Source organism: Somniosus microcephalus, chromosome 17 (genome assembly GCF_052327205.1).
Source record: "Somniosus microcephalus isolate GS21.2 chromosome 17, FLI_Smic_1.0, whole genome shotgun sequence".
Classification (NCBI taxonomy): Eukaryota; Metazoa; Chordata; class Chondrichthyes; order Squaliformes; family Somniosidae; genus Somniosus; species Somniosus microcephalus.
In genome coordinates, this window is record NC_141003.1 from 9,988,870 (window position 1) to 10,014,760 (window position 25,891).

Consider the following 25,891-nt stretch of genomic DNA (forward strand, 5'->3'; position numbering starts at 1 on the left):
ATCTCCAGCATTTTCTGTTTTTAATCCATTTAATGTGTCTTTTTGAGTCCGTTTTGATCAATTTTTCTTTCATTCCACAGAGAAAACAGACATGTATAAGTCTGAATTCCACTTCCAAGTGTATTGTAAGTGGAGGCCTTGATAACACCGTCAATATCTGGGATATAAAGTCGAAGAGATCTCATCGGACGCTGAAGGTATTCTGTTGCAGCAACGGTCAAGTGCTAGTGGATAAGTCGGTTTGCTGTGCCATGACGGATATGTCACAGATTCATGCTCATAATTCCCCACATGGTGACTCCCCAATCTCAGCATTGGAGGAGCACAATAAAGGCTATCTGCTGTCTCACAGACAGGGGAGGGAGAATCCGAGCAAGTTGATCAAATTGTTTTCATGCACCTTTCCGTTGCTGGGCATGGGGACCTTTGGCAGAAGTTAGGGACATTTTGTCAGTTTGGCCCCTCACCCTGGGAGCAGTATGTGGGTCAAGAGGATCTGAAGGAACGCAGATTGTTTTGATGATGGAGTGCCGAGAAGAGCTACAGGGTAAAAATATAAAAAACTGGTAGTGTAGTGGTTATGTTACTGGACTAGTAATTTAGAGGCCGGGATTAATAATCCAAGTAACACGAGTTCAAATCCCACCATGGCATTTCGAGAATTTGAATTCAGTTTATATTTTTTTTTAAATCTCGTCTCAGTAAAAGTGACCATGAAGCTGTCAGATTGTTGTAAAAACCCAACTGGTTCACTAATATGCTTTAGGGAAGGAAACCTGCCGTCCTTATCTGCTCTGGCCTCTGACTCCAGTCCCACATGTGAGTTCCTCCCCCATCTTAACTGCCCTAGCAAGCTACTCAGACGGGGCTACGAGGGGTGGGCAGTAAATGCCGATCTTGTCAGAAACGCCCACATCTTGTTCAATACCATGTGAGGAATTTCAAACTGGACATTTTTGGCTTGTGTTTTTACATGCACTAACTATCAACTACAGACAGCAGAAGACCAACTGCATTGAGTATTGTATTCTGATAGTTGTAAGAAATATTCTGATGCAAATCCCAGAGTTTGTGTCTACAGTTTTGAAACTGATTTGACATTGTATGCCTGGAATGTATTTTTGTAGCATCTTTCATCCCTTTCCTTTGTTCTTTGGCTGTTTGGATAGAATAATATGTTGCTTTTAGTGTACAAATTTAATTGCAACACCAAAAATTGTGTTTACTTAAAATTGCTTAGGATAAAATACATGGGCATGTTTGTTAAGTTACTAAGATGAGCCACTGATGTGGGGAAGTGTGGCGTGTTCATTACTTTGTGTCATTACATAAAGATATAAGTTACTGATTAAACTAAATGAGGCAGATCTTAACAGTTGCTCTTTGTTCTCTCCCTGTGAAATAAAGCAGCTTAATAATTTGTTTAATTCATACCCTCACCAGGTATTTGCTTGCTCTGCCTTCAGAGAGAATACATGGTGGTGGGTGGGGGTGGTACTGTTGTTAGAATCTTAGGTTATGCTATTGTAGAAATAGATACAAGGCAGTGTGAGCCAAATCCCACAAAAGTAAGGTGCTCAGCCTGCTTACGGGAGCAACTGAATCCACTGGATTGGAGAAGATATTCAGATTTGAGTTTGTATCACCCCACCTACTTTCCCTAAGCATTGTAATCTTTATCTTTCAGTTCAGGATAAGTGCTTTGGTGTTTGAGTGCCTTTAGTCATTCTATATCTTTTGAGACTCTCAGGATTCCACTTCCAAACTGTGCACTACATTTTTATACTCCTAATTGCTTGTGGAGATGTAACAAATTAATAGAACATTCCTAGCACTTTATCTTAGTGTTGTCGTCTTTAACGTTTTTGTTTAATTTTTTTTTACAATTTGCGTATCTAAAAACCACTTTCTCTGGCTTTATACTAATGAACAATATGTGTATTGCAGGATCACCGGGAAGAAGTGAATAGTGTATGTTTCAATTGGAATGACTACTATATAGCTTCAGGTTCCCGCAGTGGTGATATTATCGTACACAGCATTACTACAAATATTTCCAGTACTCCATTTGGCCACGGTAAATCTCAGGTACGTACTTTCTTAAACTTCAGACTTCACAGCATTGGTTAAACAGTTTGTATCTGCTCTTTCCCTACTTTTGAAAACTGGCAGAATATTAGGGAAAATGAGAAATAAATTTTCAGATATAGCTTATGGCTTGAGTGTCTGGTTCAGGAAGTTATTAGACATAATCTTGATTGAGGAGGTTTTATTGGGATAACTTATTGAATGCACTGCCTGAAATGATGGTGGAAGCAGATTCAATAGTAACTTTCAAAAGGGAATTAGATAAATACTTGGGGGAAATTTGCAGGGCTCTGGGGAAAGGGCAGGGAGTGGGACTAATTGAATAGCTCAGAGCCAGCACAGTCACACTGAGCTGAATGGCCTCCTTCCTGTGCTGTATCATTCTGATTCGATAACTGAAAGTGATTCACTTGTAAATTTGTTGTTTTTGCATAACACTTGGTAATTGGTGTCTGTTTTAAAATGTTTAGTTAACATACCGAGCCTAATTTCAAATGAGTACATCAAGTTGCCTGTTCAGCACCGGTTTCTCTACAGTTGTACCTACGCAGGAACTCGCTTTCTAGCCATGTGGTGATATGCTCCACTATCACTTTAAGTGTGCTCCTCTCGGGAACAGTGAATTAGGCACTGGTCTTTTATTTACGGGATCTGAGTTTAAATCGAGCCCAAACCGCTTACTTGAAAATCTCCTATATCTGCTGGCTGCCAGCATCCTACATGAAATGAGATTATGCACTTTTTGCATAACTAAAAGAGGTAACTTTACTTAGCCTATCTTTATTTGATAGGAACAGTTTATGCTAGAGTCTAAGGAAACAGAAATATACCCTGTGTTTGTATTATACAGGTAGACTACCTTTTATCCGAACTTCCGAAAACCGAAACCCTCTAAAAACCAAAGGTTTTTTCGTTCAGCGTAAGTTGTGCGCACGACATGACCAGAGTGGCGCACGACTTGCGCTGAGCAGAGGGTCAGCGTAAGTCGTGCGCACGACCCCGACCCCCGCCGATGACCCGACCCCGACTCCCGCCGACCCCCCCCCCCCCCCCGCGGACCCCCGACTCCCGCGGACCCCCACCGCCGACCCCGACCCCCCGCGGACAAATTTCCCAGTCTTATAAAATACCTTCCGAAATCCGAAATTTTCCGAAAACCGAAACACGGCTGGTCCCGAGGTTTTCGGATAAAGGATAGTCTACCTGTATTTGTAATACGAGGGTAAAACTTTAAAAAAAAAAAAAGAATGATTTAAAATTCCTTATTTCCACCTTTGCACTGTTGCTGAATCCCTTGGCCTGTCTTTTACAAATTGTGTGTGGGAAGGGGAGGAAGGAGAGAGGGGAAGTTCCTGATTACTGTCCTGTATTGTATTGTATTAATTTAGTGGATGCTGCTACCTTGGGGAAATCGTTATTGCTGATTTTTTCCTGGCAGTGACTGCATTCTGGGAGATAGTCATGTTTGTGTTACAGTTTAGTCGAGTCCAAAAAATAAACATTGTCCAGTCAAATAAATATGGAAATGTATTCAACTAATTTGTCCTCTTCTGCCCACCCCTATAACTAAATGCAATATCAGAAAAGCTGTACATTAGCTAGAAGTTCAAAAAGTTGGTTTCACTTCAGTTAATTGTTTCCAACTAAATGCCTTTTTAATATCGATATTGCAAAATCAGCATGTTAATCTGTCAACAAGTTGGAACTGTTGATTGTTATATATGGAACCAGAATGGCCCTACACAAACCACTTCAAAGAGACTAGACATAACTGAGCTTTCTTTTGTCTTGGCACTCCAATTAATAACTGGTTACATAGTGCTTAAAGTATAATGTAGAACATTTATTAAACTAGTGTGACCATGTATTTAACATAAGATGTTTTTTTCCCAAATCAAATTGACTTAAGCAGTATTCTTGTCCCAATAAAATAATTTAACTTGTCAATTCAGTCAGTTGTTAATAGAAAACTGTATAAAAAATGTTTTTTCATGTTGGTGGCAGAAAATCACACATTCTATTCCTCCCTCCTTCCACAGCTGCACATTGAAAAGTATTTCTGCTTGATTTTCCTTTTCCTTTTATTAGCCAGTGCAAGACCTAAAGTATTCAGTCTTTAAAAAAGCTTTACTGGGAAGTGTCCATGACAGTGGGACTGTAACTCTTTGGGATGTTAATACACAACAACCTCACTATACCTTTGAAAATGCTCACAAGGCTCCAGCTTCTGGACTGTGCTTTTCACCAGTAAATGATCTGCTGTTTGCCACAGTTGGCTTGGATAAAAAGATCAACTGCTACGATTCATCCAGCAAGATGTGAGTATGTTTTGGGATGTTTGGCAGCTACATTACGTATCTTGATTGTGAAGTGATCTTAAAGCACCGTGGGTCAAATCTGGCAATTAGCAAGCCCACTGGAGAAAGCTTGGTATATCGGAGCCCTGACCTGAAGAGCCAAGAGGACTATTGTATGGAAGTTGTGATCTTTGTCAAATGTAGACAACTTATAAGTTGAATTACCCATTCTTATGTCTCCATAAGAAGCCATGGGGCATTCAACCATTTTTTCAAATTGCTAAGATAGTAGGCAGGAACATGGGAACTCGCAGGAGGCTCTCATCAAGCGGTATCTGTTGTTGGAGAGAATCATTGGCACATCACACTGTGAAGTATTGAAGTGTTGCAGGTAGCAAATTTCGAATCCAAAACTCTGCTGCCCATATCCTAACTCGCACCAAGTCCCGTTCACCACCACCCCGTGCTCGCTGACCTACATTGGCTCCCAGTCCAATAACACCTCAATTTTAAAATGATCACCCTTGTGTTCAAATCCCTCCATGCCATAACCCCTCCCTATCTCTAACCTCCACCAGCCCTACAATCTCCGAGATCTCTGCGCTCCTCCAATTCTGGCTTCTTGCACATCCCTGATTTCCTTCGCCCCACCATTGGCAGTTGTACCTTCAGCTGCCTCGGCCCTATGCTCTGGAATTCCCTGCCTAAACACCTCCACCTCTCTCTCTCCCTCTCCTCCATTAAGATGCTGCTTAAAATGTACCTCCAGGTTATCTGTCCTAATATCTCTGTGGCTCGATGTCAAATTTTGTCCGATTACATTTCTGTGAAGTGGCTTGGGACATTTTACTGTTAAAGGCACTATATACATGCAAGTTTGTGTTTTTCCATTTGGCATTGTGTGCCGCCTTCTAGAAGTAAACGTGATGGATTATAATCAACCGCTGCAACCCCCTAGCTGTTCCAGGCTGGCTGACTGCTTGAAGAGCTGTGCACTCAACCTGTGGGCACTTTGCCAGATCTGCTTGGTCAGTTGTGCCAGTATATCCTCACTTTGAGATACAGCAAGTCGTGCTAATGGGTCCAAAAAACCAGGTGGTCTTAGAGTGATATAGTGCAATGACAAACACCAGCATTCACTTGTCCTGAATCTTGTGAAGGAACTCGTGCTATAAATGTGAATGGAAAGAAGATCGGTAGGAATGTCTTTTGCCACGGGATCAATAGTCTGTCTAGTACTCGAGTTGAGGGAGAAAATAATGGCCATCTTGAGGCATGGAACTGTACCTCAACATGGGTCACTGTCTTCAGGTGAAAGTGCAAGGAAAATTAAGATACAACAAACATCTGAAGATACAGTCTGAGTTCTATTCTCAACATGGTTACAATCCCTTCATTATATCTAGCTTTTCACAGCTTGAACAGCACACAGCAGCATGCAGTACATATATTCAAAAGGAGCCTATCTTAACATGCATAGGTCTGTTTATTAATCAATTCTTTGTACTATTTGTATATATTTTTGGGGTAAAAATACTTTAAAAGCACAGACTTACTAAATGTTTTGCATACATAATTGTTGCTATTGAACAGGGAAACAATCTTTCGCATCTTAATTAGAGCTATGGTCGGACACTTTCTAAAAATAGGGAAACCACTTCGAGTAGTTGTACACTGATCAGATGCTCGTGCCGGTCACAAGATCCAGTCTCCTTTTTGTGTAACACTCGTGTTTTCAGGTTATTTGCTTTCCTCCCCAGTTGGTCTCCTTTGCTCACCGTAAGTCCTCACTAATTGTCTGGGTGTGGGAGTAAGGGAGAGCGCAGCGAGCTTTCAGGCTTCTGCTACTACCAGTTGACTGGAAGGTACCCAAGAGTTCATCTGATTTTTTGTTCCCGGTGAAAGCACTTGCCTCTATTTTATACTTCCTCATGGTTACATGGCTAAAAATGACAACCTAGTGATGCTGGACGTGAACTTAGGCCCTACCACTGTTGGTATGGTTGCCCTCTATTTTTAATTATCCTTAATGTACTAAATACCTACCATTGTCATTTTATATTAATTTGTAAAACATACTGCCTCTCACCCAGAACTGACATTTCAATTGTTTTCCCTCTGAAATTTCACACACTAATGATTTCTTCTGAATCATAGAATCTTACAGCGCAGTAGGTGGCCGTTTGGCCTGTCGTGCCTGCGCGGGCCCTTTGAAAGAGCTGTCCAATTTAGTTCCACACCCCAGCTTTTTCCCCCCCCATAATCCTGCAAAATAGTCCTCTTCCTGTTACATGTTCTGTTGCCTTTTGAAAGTTTCTATGGAATCTGACTCCACCACACTTTCAGGGAGTACGTTCCAGATTTTAACAACCCTCTGTGTGAAGAAATTTCTCCTCATTTCCACTCTAGTTTTGCCAATTGTTTTAAATCTATGACCTCTGGCTACTGACCCACTTGCCAGAGGAAATAGTTTCTCCCTACTTGCTCTATCAAAACCCCATATAATTTTGAATATTAGGTCTCCCCTTAACCTTCTCTGCTCTAAGGAGAACAATCTCAGCTTCTCCAATCTCCACACAACTGAAGTCCCTCACCCCTGGTATCATCCTGGTAAACCTCCTCTGTACCCTCTCCAGACCTTTGACATCCTTCCTAAAGTGTGGTGCCCAGAATTGTACATAATATTCCAGCTGAGGCCTAACCAGTGTTTTGTAAAGGTTTAGCATGACTTCCTTGTTTTTGTATTCACTGCCCCTATTTACAAAGCCAAGTATCCCACACGCTTTCTTAACTGCCTTATCAACTTGCTGTGCCACCTTCACAGATTGTGAATATGCGCCCCCAGGTCCCTCTGCTCTTGCACCCCCTCAAAATAGTGCCATTTGGATGACACTGCCTCTCCATGTTATTCCTCCCAAAGTGCATCACTTCACACTCCTCCACAATAAATTGCATCTGTCATGTGTCTGCCCATTTCACCAGTCTCTGTCCTCCTGAAGTCTGCTGCTATCATGTTCACTATTTACTACGTTGTCAAGTTTTGTATCATCTACAAACTTTGAATTTTACTCCCTGTACCCAAGTCCAGGTCATTTATATATAACAAGAAAAGCAATGGTCCTAATGCCAACCCTGGAGACCCACTGGATACTTCTCTCCAGTCAGAAAAACATCCACTCCCTGTTGTGTATGTAACCTGTTCCACCTTAAGAGAGCTTAAGCCTGTTCCACCTTAAGCGATGTACTACTTTCTCAGGCTGCTGTAGACGTAATACCGGGGGTGAACACACCGGTATATAAGCACTGTGCAGTAATCTTGTATTCAGTATAGTCCCTACCTCCAACCAGTAAAGACCTGTTTGAGTTATACGTTTAAGTCTTTGTGTTAATTGTTCAATACAATACACATACTTAACACTGGCGACGAGTCAGGTTCTTACCCTGCGGCAGTTATTCCACGGCGGTTGAAGAGAGGTTTCAAACCTCACCACTCACCACCCCACTGGAAGCGACAGGCATTAGGACCCTGAAGCCTCCATCAGCTTGTGAACCGGAGTAGAAGACAGGACTGGGGAAGAGAGAGGTATAGGGCGATAGCGATCGGCAGATAAGGGCCGGGCCGCTTTCAAGTGCGAGGCGCAGCCGGGCCATCGATCGCATCCGCTGATAAGGGCCGCACTCGGGGGCTGAAGGGAGACGGCGTCGGGGGACGGGTGAAGACCGCCAAGCGCGGGAAAACCGCCATTTTGTGGGCGGAGGACGACGGCAAGAGCGGGAAGCCGCCATCTTTGATAACAAGTAAAGAAAAGAAAATCTGAGAAATTGCAAATCTACAATGCCTAAACACGGGAATATTAGCACCTTTGATAGTGACCTCGAAGATTGGGCCATATATGTTGAAAGAGTAAAAAATTATTGTAAGGCCAATAAAATTCGTGACCAAGATAAAGCTCTAACATTATTAAATTTAATGGGTGCGAAGACATACGGGCAATTGAAACACCTGTTATCACCAGATGAACCGGCGGATAAGACGTTCGATGAGATTGTTACTGTCCTGAAAGATCATCTAAACCCCACGCCGCTGATGCTAGCGGAACGATTTAAATTTTACGACAGAAGGCAGCTACAGCATGAAAGCAATGCTGAATATTTGCTGGAATTGCGTAAATTAGCGAAATATTGCCAGTTTGGAACGGGACTGACAGAGGCACTTCGAGACAAATTTGTGTGTGGTTTATTTAAACAGGATACACAAAAGCGACTGCTCGAGGAGAATGAGCTGACGCTTGAGAAGGCGGTCACTATGGCAGCAGCACACGAAGCCGCAGCGAGAGGCACGGCAGTAATGCAGCTACGGTCACCGGAGCTCAGTGCACACAAATTGGGTGTGAGTTCTGGCAAATGTTATCGTTGTGGAAAGACAACGCATGATCAGAACCAGTGTTGGTTTAAAAACCAAGAATGTAGAACTTGTGGTAGGCTTGGACATATAGCTAGAGTATGCAGGTCAGGGAAGAAGACCAGCAACAAGAAGTCACCGCAAGGGAAATACGCAAAGGTACACAAGGTGGCCGAACAGGAGTCCGATTCAGACGCAAGCAGTATTGAACTGGCTAGCTTAAGGGTACTCAACGTTGGTAAGGGTGCAGACCTCCAGACAATTTGGGTTACTCTTCAGATAGAAGGAGTCCAAGTAAAAATGGAATTGGACACTGGATCGGCATTGTCGGTCATGAATAAGAAAGATTACAGAAGGTTATTCCAACATATTCCCCTACAGGATACGGAGATTATATTGACAACCTACACGGGGCAGAGTGTACCCCATCGGGACAATAAAGGTTGCAGTGGCCAACAAGGGCGAAGGAAGTCAAATAATGGACTTATATGTGCTACCGGAGGGAGGTCCACCACTACTAGGCCGGGAGTGGTTTAGAAACATAAATATGGACTGGCATTCGCTAAAAGCCATAAAGAGTGAGAACTCGGTGCAGATAATCAGCCCAGACTCTAGAACTGATGATGGTAAGACCAACCCATGTGCAAAAGACAAAGTTTCAGCACAGAATTCCACTGAGCAACAACAACATAGTTTAACAGAGAATTCTGAGTCTGTCAAGTCTACTGATATGCACATTTTTGAGGGACACTGGGCTCGAACTCAACTCCATTTCAAACTACAACAGCAATTAGAACAAATGATTCGCCGTTTTGAGCAAGAGATGAATGAAATAAAAAAGTTCTTTGTTACAGAGTGGGAGAATCTGGAAAGGCAACAGAAGCAACTGATGGAGAAAATGGAGCAGGAGCACACCAACCATCTGCGCGAGGAGGCCAAACGAATCAAAGCTGATTCAGGTTCTGAAGGTGCGTGCCATAATCTGGTGTCAGAAGAGTTAACGGTCAGCCAACTCCTTCATATGCTGAGGGACAAGACTCTGAAATGGGAAAAACTTGAACACGAGCTGCGATCTTCAAAGGAAAAGGGTTCGGAGCTCTCAAAAGTCATTGAGATGGCTGATGTGACGACACAGACTGAAACGACTGCAACAGAGCAGCCATTGGATGCCAAAAGTACGCTGACTCACGTCAATGTAGAACAACAGACCGCTGAAACAGCTGCTCCGGTAGAGGGATTGCATAGTCCGAGCAATCAATCTCCAAAGGAAGTTGAAGTATTAAAATCACAAATGAGGTCACTAGTAAACGACTTGCTGAAAGCCCAGAAAAAGCTGGATGCAGAGGTACACATGAAGAAGTCTCTTCAGGAAAGATGTCTGGATTTGGAACAAGAGCTGGCTAACGTCCAGCTGGGTATGGAGGAAATAGACGACCCTCTCGCTGGCCTAGCTCAGGACGACACCGAATATTACCATGACCTGTCGGACGACTCCGAATATTACGATGTCCTGTCCTGCCCAGCTTGTAACTTCGACCCCCAAAGTGCAGAAATCATGGAGGAGCACCAAAAGTCTACGGAACATCGGAAGAAGGTGGCTCTACTACGGGAAGTAAGAGAGATAGAGAAGGAACAGCAGTCGGATAGCGTCCAGTTGGGTAAGGAAGAAGTAGAAGGGCCTCTCGACCTGTTGAGTGATATTGAATACTATGAGGATGTGGTATGCCCAAATTGTGATGGAAACTCCCAAAGTGCTGAAATCCGGAGGAAGCACTTAAGGTCTAAAGAACATAGAGAGTTGGTAGCATTACAGCTGTCCGCCGAGAAGATGGGAACGACAAGAGTTGTAAAAAGGCAGAAAAGAAAAAGAAGAGGCCGAAAATAATAATTGTTTAAAATATTGTTACTTCTACTACCTCCGGCCGAACACTACGAAAAGATGCTGTCTGGAACGAATTAAGATCAGAGACTGAATTTACGAACTGTTCCCACAGAGACTGAACCTGTAAACTGTTCCCACTAAGAGTATGTTGCAACTGTTCTTAGAGATTGAATCTGTGAACTGTTTTCCGCAGAGACTGAATCTGTGATATGTTACGTTAAACATGAAGTTATATATGTATATATGTTATTACGTTATGTTAAATGGGGGGGATGACTATAAAGCTAAGAAGGGAGGAGTGTTGTGTATGTAACCTGTTCCACCTTAAGAGAGCTTAAGCCTGTTCCACCTTAAGCGATGTACTACTTTCTCAGGCTGCTGTAGACGTAATACCGGGGGTGAACACACCGGTATATAAGCACTGTGCAGTAATCTTGTATTCAGTATAGTCCCTACCTCCAACCAGTAAAGACCTGTTTGAGTTATACGTTTAAGTCTTTGTGTTAATTGTTCAATACAATACACATACGTAACACTCCCCACTACTCTCCACCTCCTATCCCTTAGCCAATTACTTACCCAAGTTGCCACCATCCCTTTAATACCATGTGTTTCTGTTTTTGAATAAGTCTGTTATGTGGTACTTCATCAAATGCCTTTTGAAAGTCCGTATATACAACATCTACTGCACTCCTTTCATCAACCCTCTGTTACTTCATCAGGGAACACAATCGGGTTTGTCAGACACGATTTGCCTTTAACAAATCCGTGCCGGCTGTCCCTCATTAACCCATGGTTCTCCAAGTGAGAATTAATTTTGTCTTTGACATTGGTCTCCAGCAGTTTTCCCTCCACTGACATTGTATAGTTACCAGGTTTATTCCTCTCCCCTTTATTGAACAGGGGTGTAACATTTGCAATCCTCTGGCACCACTCCCATATCCAAGGAGGATTGAAAGATTGTGGTCAGAGCTCCTGCTATCTCCACCCGAGCTTCCCTCCGCAACCTAGGATGCAGCCCATCTGGACTGGGCAACTTGTTAATGTTGAGTGATGCCAACCTATTTAGCACCTCCTTTCTTATCCTATGCATTATCTCTGCTCCCCCTCCTCCTGTGACATTAACTTCATCCTCTTCTATTGTGAAGACAGATGCAAAGTACTCATTCAGTAACTCAGTCATGACCTCTTTCCACAAGAAGATTTCCTTTTTGTCCCTAATCGGCCCCAGCATTCCTTTAACTATCCTTTAATTTTTTATATGTTTATAAAAGATTTCTGGGTTCCCTTTTATGTTACCTGCTAATCTTTTCTCATATTCTTTCTTTGCCCTTGTATCCTTTTCCAGTTTCCTCCTGCATTCTGCCTGGTTTTTGATTCTTCTGTTCCTGATATTTGTCATAAACCTTTTTCTGTTTTATTTTAACCTCTATTTCCTTTGCCATTCAGTGAGCTCTAGCTTTGGATGCCCCATCGTTCCTCCTTATGGGAATATGCTTGGTTTGTACTGAACTATCTCCGCATGGAAGGCCTGCCATTGCCCATTTACTGCTTTCCTGGCCAGTCTTTGTTTCCAGTCCACCTGTGCTAGATCCCTTCTCAACTCACTGAAATGGGCTCTCTTCCAGTTTGAACTTCATACAAAACTAACCAGACCTGCAGCATTGCACACTGAGTTAGAGGCTCTGCTGTCAAAGGGGGTTGCACATCTTCATTGAGGGAATTTAGAAAGAAGTTTATAAAAGATGATCTCAAAGACAAGTGTTTTTGGATTGTTTCCTGGATAATAAATATTTCCTTTACTTACTGTATGTAGATACATTCATTTCTTAACAGACTACACTAGTAAATTGCTGCATGCAATATGGGGGAGTGGCTTTTGCCTTTTACTGTCCATCTGTTTAGGGCGTGGCTCTTTATAGCAAAGGCCAAGAAATATATAAAACGCTATCTTGTTTGGATATTTCCTTCTATGTCAGCTATCTCCACAATAGTATGTTACGTATTTAGGCACAACATTTTGGTAAAACATTTTAAATTCAGCATTTATTCACAATGTCCTTTCAAACTTGAATAATGCTATAATCTTTCCAGATGTTGCTACTATTTATGCTAAGAACTGGAAAAAAATTGTTCACACAAACAAACATAAGTAAAAGAAACAGTTGCTGGAACCATTTTTTTTGTTCCTGGGATGTGGGCGTCGCTGGCAAGGCCAGCATTTATTGCCCATCCCTAGTTGCCCTTGAGAAGGTGGTGGTGAGCTGCTGCCTTGAACCGCTGCAGTCCGTGTGGTGAAGGTGCTCCCACAGTGCTGTTAGGAAGGGAGTTGCAGGATTTTGACCCAGCGACGATGAAGGAACGGTGATATACTGCCAAGTCAGGATGGTGTGTCACTTGGAGGCGGTGTTGTTCCCATGCGCCTGCAAAATGTGAAGTCCTGCTCCTCCCTTGTGTTCAGTTCTTGTGCGTAGCTGCAGGGCATCAACTAGTATATCTTATACACCATTTTGCTTTAAAGTTTGGGAAATCTGGAGTTTATGTCCCATGTTTTGATGTTTTATATACCTTTCTAAAACTTCTGTGCCCCGCTGACCTGAATCCCTTCAGCCAACAGTGGTGTGTCTGGGAACCTGCACGAACTCAAGGCCCTGGCTTCTGTCACTGGCACAGGCCTCTTCACAGAAAACATTGTTACGTGATACAGCTGCATAGTTTAATTTGTTTTTTAAAGTTTTTTTCATTTTTAATTTGTTGCAAACCTTGTTTCCAATAGTAAGAGCTCAGCTTAGTGGAGAATGAGATGGTGGCTGAAAGGATTTTCAGAAAATATATTTTGAGCAATTTGATTGATTACCACCTTTTCAAATTATTTTTGGCAGCCCATTTTGAACTGGTTTTATTTCTTATAATTTGCTGCTTGGTTTAATCCCCACCCTTTCAGTTATACTTCAATACTCTTTGAATCAAATTTCATATTCATAAATCGGGTGCAAGCGTAACTTGTACAGATATAGAAAAATATAAGTGTGTTGTAGCGGAAAAAGCATTTCAAGTGGCATGGAATTGTAACAACCTTTTGTTCTCTAGAAAACAATACTGCCTAAAGAATTTAAGCTAAAACTTTGCGGTCATCTTTTTATTAAATTTCCTTTTGCACAGGGTATTGCGAACTATTTCTGTTGAAGCTCCTTTGACTGCAATAGACTTTATGACTGACGGAGCAACTTTGGCTGTAGGATCCATCAGGGGCAAAATTTATGTGTATGATTTGCGAGTGACAACTTCACCACTAAAAGTTGTCAGTGCCCACAAGAAATCTGTGCAGTGCTTGAAGTTTCAGAATGGTTCTACGCAATTGAAGGTAGGCGGACTGTGCATCTCATTACATCTTACAGCATGGAAACCAATCTTAACTTGTGTATATATCTTAGTTTTAAATCCAAGCATATTGAGGTGAAGCGGTACAGTACTGTCACTGTACTTCGCAGACACTACTATCCCTGCAGAGTACATGTTTGTTTTATTTAATAAAGAGTGGAAAATAAAGGGAGTTGAATAATTTGACACTCACTGTTAAGGCTCATACGTGGCCACTGGGTAAGGAACCCCGGAATGAATCAGTAGCCAGACTACATCCATCACTTTTTTTGAAATCTGAGTTTATCTCAGCAAATATCTGTAAATATTTAACAACTTTCATTTATTTAGCGCCTTTAATGTAGTAAAATGTCCCAAGGCGCTTAACAGGAGTGTTATCAAACAACATCCGACACCGAGCCACAGAGAGATATTTGGACAGGTGACCAAAAGCTTGGTCAAAGAAATACGTTTTAAGGAGCGTCTTGGAGGGAGAGATTTAGGGAGGGAATTCCAGTGATTAGGGTCTAGGCAGCTGAAGACACAGCCACCAATGATGGAGCAATTAAAATCTGGGAAGCGCAAGAGGCCAGAATTGGAGGAGCGTAGATATCTCGGGGGTGGGGGGTTGTAGGGCTGAAGGAGGTTACAGAGCTAGGAAGGGACGAGGCCATTGAAGGAACAACAGAAAATGCTGGAAATACTCAGCAGGCCAGGCAGCATCCGTGGAGAGAGAAACAGAGTTAACGTTTCAGGTCTGGGACCCTTCATCAGAACTGGAAAAAGCTGGAGATGTAACAGATATTAAGCAGGTGCAGAGACAGGGTGGGGTGGGGGGGGGGGGTTAGGAGGGGAGGAAGATATAGAAAGAATACCCTGTACTTTTGTAAGAGGCAGGAAAGATAAAATGTTGCAAATGGGAATGGCAAAAATCATACTGCATGAAAAATGGGGGCAGGGATAATTATCTGAAATTGTTGAACTCAATGTTGAGTCCGGCAGACTGCAAAGTGCCCAATCGAAAGATGAGGGGCTGTTCCTCGAGCTTACGTTGAGCTTCATTGGAACAATGCAATAGCCCGAGGACAGAGAGAGCAGAGTGGGAGTGAAGCGGTGAATTAAAGTGACAGGCGACCGGAAGCTCAGGGTCACCCGTACGGACTGAACGGAGGTGTTCCGCAAAGCGGTCGCCCAATCTGCGTTTGGTCTCCCCAATGTAGAGGAGACCGCATCGTGAGCAGCGAATACAGTATATTAAATTGCAAGAAGTACAAGTAAATCGCTGTTTCACCTGGAAGGGGTGTTTGGGGCCCTGGACAGTGGGAAGGGAGGAGGTAAAAGGGCATGTGTTGCATCTCCTGCGCTTGCACGGGAAGGTGCCAGGTGAAGGAGAAGGGCTGTTGGGGGTGATTGAGGAGTGGACCAGGGTGTCGCGGAGGGAGCGGTCCCTTCGGAATGCTGAAAGGGGAGGTGAGGGGAAGATGTGTTTGGTGGTGGGATCACGTTGGAGGTGGCGGCCATTGAAGGATTTCAAAACAAGGCTGAGAATTTTAAAATCGAGGTGTTGCCTGACCAGGAGCCAATGTAGGTCAGCGAGCACAAGGGTGATGGGTGAATGGGACTTGATGCAAGTTACGATACGGGCAGCAGAGTTTTGGATGAACTGAAGTTTGCGGAGGGGGAAAGGTGGTAGGCCGGCCAATAGAGCATTGGAATAGTTGAATCACCCAAAGGCATGGGTGAGGGTTTCAGCAACAGATGAGCTGGGGGTGGGGGGGGTGGAGACGGGCGATATTACAAAAGTGGAATTAAGCGATCTTGGTGATGGAGAGACTATAGGGTCAGAAGCTCAGCTCAGGGTCAAATCAGGCACCATGGTTGCAAACCGTCTAGTTCAGCCTCAAACGGTGGCCAGGGAGAGAGGGATCGAGTCAGTGGCTAAAGAGCAGAGTTTGTGGCGGGGACTGAAGACAATGGCTTTGGTCTTTCCAATGTTTAATTGGAGGAAATTTCTGCTCCTCCAACACTGAATGTCAGACGAGCAGCGTGACAAATCAGAGGCAGTGGCGGGGTCAAGAGAGGTGGTGATGAGGTAAAGCCGGGTGTCGTCGGTGTACATGTGGGACCTGACTGTTTTTGGGTGATGTCACTGAGGGGCAGCATGTAGATGAGAAATATGAGGTGGGCCAAGGATAGATCCTTGGGGGACTCCCAGGAGTGGGAAGAGAAGCCATTGCAGGAGCTTCTCTGACTACGACTGGATAGATAGGAATGGAACCTGGCGAGGGCAGTCCCACCCAGCTGGACAACCGAGGAGAGGCATTGGAGGATGATGGTGTGGTTAACCGTGTCAAAGGTGGCAGACCGGTCAAGATGGATGAGGAGGGATAGTTCACCATGGTCACAGTCACAGAGGATGTCATTTGTGACTTTGAGGGCATTTCAGTGCTGTGGCCAGGGCAGAAACCTGATTGGAGGGATTCAAACATGGCCAAAGTACAGCACCAAAGTTTTACATGGCACCTTGTATTTCTTGCTTCAGATGAGAAACATTATTCTGTTCACGTTTACAGAGGCTCAGCATTTTATTAGTTTTGATGGAAACAAATTTTGAAGTTTGCAGACAATACAAAACTTGGCAAACGTGAATAGTAAGGAGGATAGTGGCAGACTTCAGGAGGACATAAACAGGCTGGTGAAATGGGCAGATGCAATTTAATGCGGTTAAGTGTGAAGTGTTGCACTTTGGGAGAAACAACATGGAGAGGCAGTAAATGGTACTATTCTGAGGGGGGTGCAAGAGCAGAGGGGCCTGGGTGCATATTCACAAATCATTGAAAGTGGCAGGGTAACTTGATAAGGCAGTTAAGAAAGCGTGTGGGATACTTGGCTTTGTAAATAGGGGCATTGAATACAAAAACAAGGAAGTCCTACTAAACCTTTTATAAATCTCTACTATCGGCCTCAGCTGGAGTATTGTGTACAATTCTGGGCACCACACTTCAGGAAGGAGTTGAGTCCCTGTAGAGGCTATAGAGGAGCTTTACCAGGATGATACTAGGGATGAGGGACTTCAGTTATGTGGAGAGTTTGGAGAAACTGGGATTGTTCTCCATAAAGCAGCGACGGTTAAGGGAAGATCTAATGGAGATATTCAAAATGAGGGGTCTTGATCGAGCAATTGGGCAGAAACGGTTTCCTCTGGCGAATGGGTCAGTAACCAGAGGTCATAGATATAAAATAATTGGCAAGAGAACTAGAGTGGAAATTAGACATTTTTTCACTCAGTTGTTGAGATCTGGAACATAGAAACATAGAAGATAGGAGCAGGAGTAGGCCATTTGGCCCCTCGAGCCCGCTCCGCCATTCAATGCGATCATGGCTGATCATCCAAATTCAGTACCCTGTCCCTGCCTTCTCCCCATATCCCTTGATCCCTTTAGCCTCAAGAAATATATCCAACTCCTTCTTGAATATATTTAATGAATTGGCCTCCACCGCCCTCTGTGGCAGAGAATTCCACAGGTTCACCACTCTCTGGGTGAAGAAATTCCTCCTCGTTTCTGTCCTAAATGGCTTACCCCTTATCCTTAGACTGTGACCCCTGGTTCTGGACCCCCTGCCATCGGGAACATCCTCCCTGCATCTAGTCTGTTAGAAGTTTATAAGTTTCAATGAGAACGCACTACCTGAAAGGTGCTGGAATCAGAGTCCATCATTTCAAAAGGCAAGTGGACATGTACTTGGAAGGGGACTAATTTGCAGGTTTGGGGGGGAAAAGCTGGGGTGGGACTAAATTGGACAACTCTTTCAAAGAGCCGGCACGGGCACAACGGGCCGAATGGGCTCCTGTGCTGTAAGATTCTGTGCTTCTATTACAGAAAAAACGTTAGCACATTTAGTTGTCGAATGACTCTTGTGACAAAGGATTTCATCTTCATTTCTTTCAAATGCTAACTGACCTGTCGTTTTCCAGAATTAGTTTTTATTTAAGTTTTCCAGCATTCACAGTTTTTCATTTGCTGTGCTCTTCAAGTCAGGAGCCACCAGAGAAAGTTGCAGCCCCTACTTTAATTGCCACTGCCCAATCCGATCGGGACTGGATTCTTAGTGTGCAAGGTGTGGAGGAACCCGATTGGTCTTGGTCTGACATTTTATATGAATGAGTGTTTTCTGTGCTGCTTTAATCTTGTTTTAACACTGGGCACCAGGTTTCCTACTTCCAGTTTAATCGCTCCTGATGATACAAAACTAGGTGGGAAAGTAAGCTGTGAGGAGGAGCCAGAGCTTGCAAAGAGCTATACACCGGTTAAGTGAATGGGCAATAAAGTGGCAGATGGAGTATAATGTGGGGAAACGTGAGGTTATTCATTTTGGTAGGAAGAATAGGAAAACAGAATATTTTTTTAAATGGTGAGAAACTTTCAAATGTTGGTGTTCAGAGAGATTTAGGTGTCCTCGTGCAAGAAACACAGAAAGTTAGCACGCAGGTACAGCAAGCAATTAGGAAGGCAAATGGCATGTTGGCCTTTATTGCAAGGGGGTAGGAGTATAGGAGTAAGGATACAAAGCTAGGTGGGACAGTAAACTGAGGAGAACACAGAGTCTGCAAAGGGATATAGATAGACTGAGTGAGTGGGCAGTAAGGTGGCAGATGGAGTATAATGTGGGGAAATGTGAGGTTATTCACTTTGGTAGGAAGAATAGAAAATCAGAATATTTTTTAAATGGTGAGAAACTATTAAATGTTGGTGTTCAGAGAGATTTAGGTGTCCTCGTACAGGAAACACAAAGTTAGCACGCAGGTACAGCAAGCAATTAGGAAGGCAAATGGCATGTTAACATTACTGCAAGGGGGTTGGAGTATAAGAGTAAGGAAGTCTTACTGCAATTGTACAGGGCCTTGGTGAGACCACACCTGGAGTACTGGGCACAGTTCTGGTCTCCTTACCTAAGGAAGGATATACTTGCCTTGGAGGCGGTGCAATGAAGGTTTACTAGATTGATCCCTGGGATGAGAGGGCTGTCCTATGAGGAGTGATTGAGTAGACTAGGCCTATATTCTCTGGAGTTTAGAAGAATGAGAGGTGACCTCATTGAAACATGCAAAATTCTGAGGGGGATTGACAGGGTAGATGCTGAGAGGTTGTTTCCCCTGGCTGGAGAGTCTAGAACCAGGGGGCACAGTCTCAGGATAAGGGGTCGGCTATTTAAGACCGAGATGAGGAGGAATTTCTTCGCTCAGGATTGTGAATCTTTGGAATTCTCTGCCCCAGAGGGCTGTGGATGCTCAGCCGTTGAGTATATTCAAGGCTGAGATCGATAGATTTTTGGACTCGAGGAATCAAGGGATATGGAGATCGGGCGGGAAAGTGGAGTTGAGGTCGAAGATCAGCCATGATCTTATTGACTGACGGAGCAGGCTCGAGGGGCCGTATGGCCGACTCCTGCTCCTAATTCTTATGTTCTTAACACTGTCCACCAGGTTCCAGTTTCTGTAGTTTTAGTGTAATTTGTTTGTAGATGGACATTGAATGAATAAAGACGATGTCTTATTGTTGGCACAGTCTTCCTTATTTTTAAAATGTAGTTCAGTTGGAAGGGGAAGTTAGTGTTGACCCTTAGAGATCATGACCTGGGAATTCGAGGCGGAGCGGTACCCCTGCCCACCCTTGTCCACGGCCACGTCCCAAATTCCAGGAACAGCGTCATTTGCAGTCACTGTGATACAAGGATACACTTGCAGCAGCCGTCTGGGCCTGAACTGATCCGCTCTTGTGAGGCAGAGGGTAGTCCTCTCGAGGCCCTAATGGGCCAAAGAAGATAACTCTGGCTGCCGCTGGAGCCACTCCGACTCGAAGGTAATCGATCCACTGATTACCTTATTCTTGTGAAGAATTGGGGCTTTTTAGAGGGCCTAACTGGCATGGGCCTTTCAAAAGTGGAAGCCCGGAAACTCCACCATACATACCCCTTTAACATGGGGGTAGGTGAAAGATCTGCTTCAAGACCCACCCACCCCCAGCCCCCATCACAAATGTCCAAATGGGGCGGAATCCTGTCTGAGCCAGGCTCCAACCATATTTCAGGCCCCTCTGGGACTAAATGCAGCTCCAAGAATTTCAAGGCCCACGTCTCTGATTATTTTGTCCCTATTGGATCACTCGGCCAGTCCATTTGTACTTGGAGGATAAACCACTTTCAAAGAATCCAGCGGATTACACTGAAGCTGTTAACTGTTGTTTAATGTAGCTTTAGCTAGCCCTTCATTGTAGCAATCACCAGTACTGTGCCAATTGTAGTGAGCCTTCTGATGACTGTTTCAGCAGCCTTTTTATCAAGCTGTGTTGCACAAGTCACGTATAAATACCATTTTCAGCCTTTCCGTTGTCAGTGGCAGGTTTGTTGCATTATTATTATTAAATAGGCTTTTTCTCTCTTCTAGTCAAATGGGGGGAAAAGCTTCGCAAGCAGGGCTTCGTCCTCCGTGCCCATTACAGCTACTAAGACGGCTTCAGCTAAGGTGAACAGTGCTTCAGGTAGTGGCAGTGCAAAAGAAAGCCCCGCTCTTACTGCATTGATGACATCTGCACCAGCTGTCAAAGTTACGCTCGCTATTCCAGAAGAGAAAGGAGCTGAAGCTAATCTAGATGGAAAAGGTAGAACTATTTCTGTTTAAGTTAAATGGACTCTGGCATACTGTGGGGATGAAAAGAAGTATAATTGCATGAAGAGTATTTCCAGCTAAAGGAGTACGTTAGCCTTGTTGCTATGGTACTGGACTGGCAGCCTATCCGAACAAGTCGTGACATTGAATTCAATTAAGAATAAATCTAGTCATTTAGGGACTGGTGCATGAAAATGACCATGAAAGCTGCCAGATTGTCATAACAAACACAAGTAGTTCAGTTCAGGGAAAGAAACCCGCCACCCCTACCCAGTGTGGCCTATATACAACCCCAGTCCCATGTTGCTTGGTTGACTCTTAATGCCCTCAGGGCAGCTAGGGATAGGAAATAAATGCTGCCTTGTCAGCATTTCCCACATCCGAAGAACAATTTTTTTTTTTTTTTTAAGTTTTTAAGAGAAGCCCTTAGCGATCTTTCAGTGCAAAATTTTGACTGGCTAGGTCTTGGTGTTTTGTTTTGTCTGTCTATCTTTGCCAGCAGCATGGGTACGGTGGCTGAGTGGGTTGCTAGTCCAGGACCAGAACCAGAGGTCCAAGAGTTCAAATCCCATCGTGGCAAGTTGTAAAACTGAATTCAATATATAGGCCAGCACCACAAAAAAAACGATGAAAGCTGGTTCGTTCATGTCCTTCAGGAAAGCTGGGAACCTGCCACCCCTACGCACTCTGCCATATATGTGACTTCAGTCCCACACTGTGTGATTGACTCGTAATGCTGTCAGTGCAACTAGGGATGGGTAATCAATACTGATTTGCCAGTGTTACCAATGGCCCAGGATCAAAAAAAGAGCAGTTGTTGTCTATATATATTTAGCCATAAAGTTTTGATAACATTTCCAAGTTCAGTGTACTGGTATATTCAATCTAAGCTAAAGGGTTAAGCTATAAATTGAATCGGACCATTTTCCAGGGAATGGCAGTGAGCAGCATAAATAGGTTCAGGTAATGCATTTCTTCAGAGAAAAGATCTATGGGATGTTCGGAGAAGGAAAGTAGAAGTTGGAATGAATCAAATTATGGTTGTTGGGCTGAATGGCCTCGTCTCCTGTTTTTCAAACATGAGAGCTTAAGGAATCTCTAGTTTGGGGATTATGGTATTCTTTGGTTAGATGTACCCATGATATTTTAAACATAATGGGACAAAATAGAATTTTCGCCTGCTAATAAAAAAAGCTGCTTTGCCACCTGTGCTTTGTTTCTAGGTTTATCTCACAGCACCAGTTTAGACGTCATTCCATCCAAAGAGACAGAAAATGCAAAAAAAGCAGATAACAGTGGCAATTTTAAAAACCTTGATTGTGTGGGCAAAAACAGTTTTGGAGATGTGTTCTCGCCAGTCAGAGATGGTAATTTGATTTAAATGAGCATTCATTATTATTTATTGAGTTGTGCAAACTGTTTATGAACCACAACGATTAGTCATGATGAATTATGGTTTGCTTTTATAGATGTTACAGGATTAAAGCCAAGTGAAGACTGCGGAGCAAGAGGAAATGGTATGATACTCTTCACTGGCAATTAATTTAATTAACTTGCGTAAAGAAATCTACTAATAGGGTAGCACACTGTCCTTTCTGTGGCCTGGATTTGAATGTAACCGGGACGACAGGATGAACGTTACAGCTGACTACAGCAGTCCTATATGAAGCTAATTCCTAGCAGTTGCAAGCCCATAGTACAAAACTGCTCATAATTTGGCATCGTGGGTGCAGAAATGGTGATTTCATTGAGTAGGCAGAAATTGTCTTCGTTTGGTACCGGTTGACACACCAAATCAGACCGCCAGGTAAGCAGCTGAAAAATCTGTACTGTGGCATTTTGGTGACGCTCATCTGCGATTGAGGTATATCTTTGGGGTAATTTAGAGGGAAGTCTGTATCTGGATGTGATTACAGCTGACTTTGGTGTGCTTGTTGCTGATACTGGGTGCTCAAAGTGAAAACTTCATTTCTGCAGCATTCGTATCCCTGATGGTCTGTTTCAGTTTGATTCCATTGGCGGTGCTCTTGCCTCTCGGTCCAAGCCACATTCCAGGACTTGAGCACATAATCTGGGCTGACACTTCAGGGCAGCGTTGCATTTTCAGAAGTGCCGTCCTTCAGATGAACTGAGGCGGCGTCTGCTTGTTCGGGTGGGTGTAATAGATCCCGCAGCACTATTGAAAAGGAGCGTAGAGTTCCCCTAGTGTCTGGCCAATATTCTTCCCTCAAACATCAACGCCAAAAACAGATGAGCCAGTGACTGATCTCATTTGATGTTTGTGGAATCTTGCTGTGTTCAAGTTGACTGTCACATTTTTTCCTCTTCCTTTTGGTAGAGGAAGAGAAAAATGCAGCAGGGTTCACCTAGCGGGAAAGTTCTGACTTTCTTGCACACTGTTGTGGGTAAAGACTATTGCCTTGCAGACTCCAGCTCACTCCATTTTGGGTCTGGTTTGCCGGTCAGACTTTTTCTGGCTTTGTTGTTCTTGCCCTGAAGTGGGTATCAGCCTAGGCAGTATTTGGTGGGGGGGGGGGGGAAACTATTGTAACCTACAGAAGTTTACTCCAAGCTTAGAATGGGCTGTATGAAGTTCCCTGCTCTTGGTTGCAGCCATGTTGAGTCACCCATTGGTGTATTCTCCATTGATTTTCCAAGGTAAAGATCAAATATCGTAAAACGCTGCTCAAGGGAATAGCGCTGCAAAGTAATGCAAAATGACCCGGTTCAAGAAGAAATTCAGGGTTCACTCCAGATGAGAATGGTCCCTTACCAGACTGTTTCAGATTTTTAGATCTGTGCTCAATATTCTATCAGGTTCAGCATCACCAGTCACTTCTGTAAGCTGAACCCTGCATCCCCTATGATCTGGAGCGCACCTGTACTCCCCAATAGTTGAGCGCTAGCTGACAGATCATAGCAATAAGACCCATTTTTAGGTTTACTGGATACTGTGATCGCTGCCATGTGTGTTCTCCTATCTTTATGGAAGGTGAACTGCAAAGCACTCTAGTAAGAAAAGGTTAATTCTAAACCAACTAACTGGTTTATTTTGCATAGAATACATGAATGAACAAAATAGAGTTTTCCAATGAAGTACTTCTATTTCTCATCACAAACAACAAAATATGCAACCTTTTCCCCTGTTATGGGCTAAACTCAAGACACCAGTCCCTGACCTAACTCATACCCTGGCAGGCTACATGTGCTCAGCCTCCCTTACTAACGAGGGAATGAGTGATATCCGTCTCGCTCACTGTTCCAGACTTAAAACTGTTGACTTTCGCCAGAGAGAGTGTGAGTAGGAGACATGAATGAAGCCTGTTCTTGCAGTAAAGGTGCAAACCGCTGTAGGATATGTTGGACTCCTCATTGTCCCAAAGCCTGTGTTGGGTGAGAGTCAGTACTTTTGATGGCCGATTCATCTGGTTATTCCAACTGACTGTTCTAATGGCGATCCTGGTTGTCTTCTGTGCCTGTGAGAATTAACTCACTGCGAGCTGAACTTCGCCTTCGAGCAGCAACATGATCTAAATTGAACCGGAAATCCCTTCTCTGCCCAATAGATAAAAATCTCAGTGTTGCACAGAATTGTGCACTTGGATAGATATAACTACTGTGCAACTCAATTCAGGATGCCTGTGAAAAGCAATTTATACCACGTAAAGCTTCCATAAAGCCAAAATCATGAGCTTCCTCTGTGTATGCTCATTCTGTACTAAGTAACAGACCGCAGTATTTCATAGCTATATTATTTCCTGTATCTAAATCGACTTCAGTTTTCATTCCTATTCCCTGCTGGATAATCCAATTTCTTTTCAAAAGAGCTTAGTTCCTGTCAAATGATCATCCAGCATTTATAAGGGAGCTCAGTGAATGAGCACTGGCAAACTAGAAATCCATTCCACACATCAATCACTCTACAAAGAAAATAATTCCTATGAACCTTTGTCCTCCTCAGGTTTGACTATCATGCATTGATGTCCTCCAGTCTCAGAACCGCAATTGAAGTCATAAACCCTTGTTACATCTATATCATCAATTCCTTTCATCGAGATTTTAAATCGTGTCACATCTTGACCTTTTCTCCAATAAAGCAAATTCAGTCTCTTCAAATGATCCTTAGAACTTTAAGTCCTGGAGTCATTTTGGTAGAAAATCAGTGCCACTGGTCAGAACCTGGGGTTTTGTGATCTGCCAACTTTACAACAATGTATCACAGTATTGACTAATTACAGCTGTCATATTTGCAAGTTTCTCTGATCAATAGAGGCCAGTTAAGTGAGAGGCTGGGAACAAATGTTCATACAACTGTGAATATTTTACTTGAAGTTAAAATTAAAATAATAGGATTATATTGACGTCCAAAATCTAAATTTCTGCTCATTTTACTTTTAATGTAAGTTTTCATGTTATTTTAAGAAGCCCTTCGTGTATGGTTAGCTCTTCATTTTCACTTGATTTCCATACAAAACAAACATTGATTTTTGGGTGAGCGAGGAGTATGAAGCGCAACCATTGCAGCAAGGCTACTGTACATGTAATTCTCCATAACTGCAGAGCAAATATATTGTCTTCATTTCTCTGCCTGTTTTTCCCTATGGCTAATCTTGTCCCAAACCTATTAGAAATGGTAGGTGGCTGGTGTGGATATAATTTTATTCCTCTAAATGTGCATTTTATGGTTTCATGTTTTAAGCTATTGGTACTTGAGAACAAAAGACTCCAATGTATTTCCCTCTGTAGGTTTGAGCTTTATGCCACAGTTGAGCACCATATTTTCCACGCGAGGTAATCCAGTGGGTGCCAGCACAAAAGGAGAGTTCAGCTCGAACTCCTTGCAGGGCTTTGGATCTCCATCTCCCGTTAAAGAACAGGATGTGCATCGAGACGTGGCTGCCATACTTGGCAAAATCCAGAGCGGGAGGCAAGACTCGAGAGAGCCAGTTGGCCAGGTACTTCCTAATCTATATCAACAGCACTTTTATGTCTTTGTTTGCTTTTAATTTATGAGGACAGGTTGCATAAACTTGGCTTGTATTAACTTGAGTTTGGAAGATTAACCAGGAATCTAATCGAGGTGTTTAAAATGTTTAAGGGATTCGATAGGGTAGATACAGAGAAACTATTTCCTCTGGCGGGGGGAGTCCAGAACAAGAGGACATAATCTTAAAATTAGAGCTAGACTATTGGGG

At 43.3% G+C, this 25,891-nt stretch overlaps 1 protein-coding gene across 5 annotated transcripts in view; it reads left to right on the forward strand.

The window, feature by feature from the left end:
- Positions 1-25,891, forward strand: part of nedd1 (NEDD1 gamma-tubulin ring complex targeting factor) — a 58,147-nt gene that overhangs the window by 11,793 nt on the left and 20,463 nt on the right. For all 5 annotated transcript variants that reach the window (XM_086009906.1, XM_086009910.1, XM_086009909.1 and 2 more), the window contains 8 exons: positions 81-197; positions 1,948-2,088; positions 4,177-4,406; positions 13,832-14,033; positions 20,475-20,688; positions 21,920-22,063; positions 22,166-22,213; positions 25,443-25,651. In XM_086009906.1, coding sequence (XP_085866032.1) covers positions 81-197; positions 1,948-2,088; positions 4,177-4,406; positions 13,832-14,033; positions 20,475-20,688; positions 21,920-22,063; positions 22,166-22,213; positions 25,443-25,651 — 1,305 coding nt within the window. The remainder of the gene's footprint in view (positions 1-80; positions 198-1,947; positions 2,089-4,176; positions 4,407-13,831; positions 14,034-20,474; positions 20,689-21,919; positions 22,064-22,165; positions 22,214-25,442; positions 25,652-25,891) is intronic.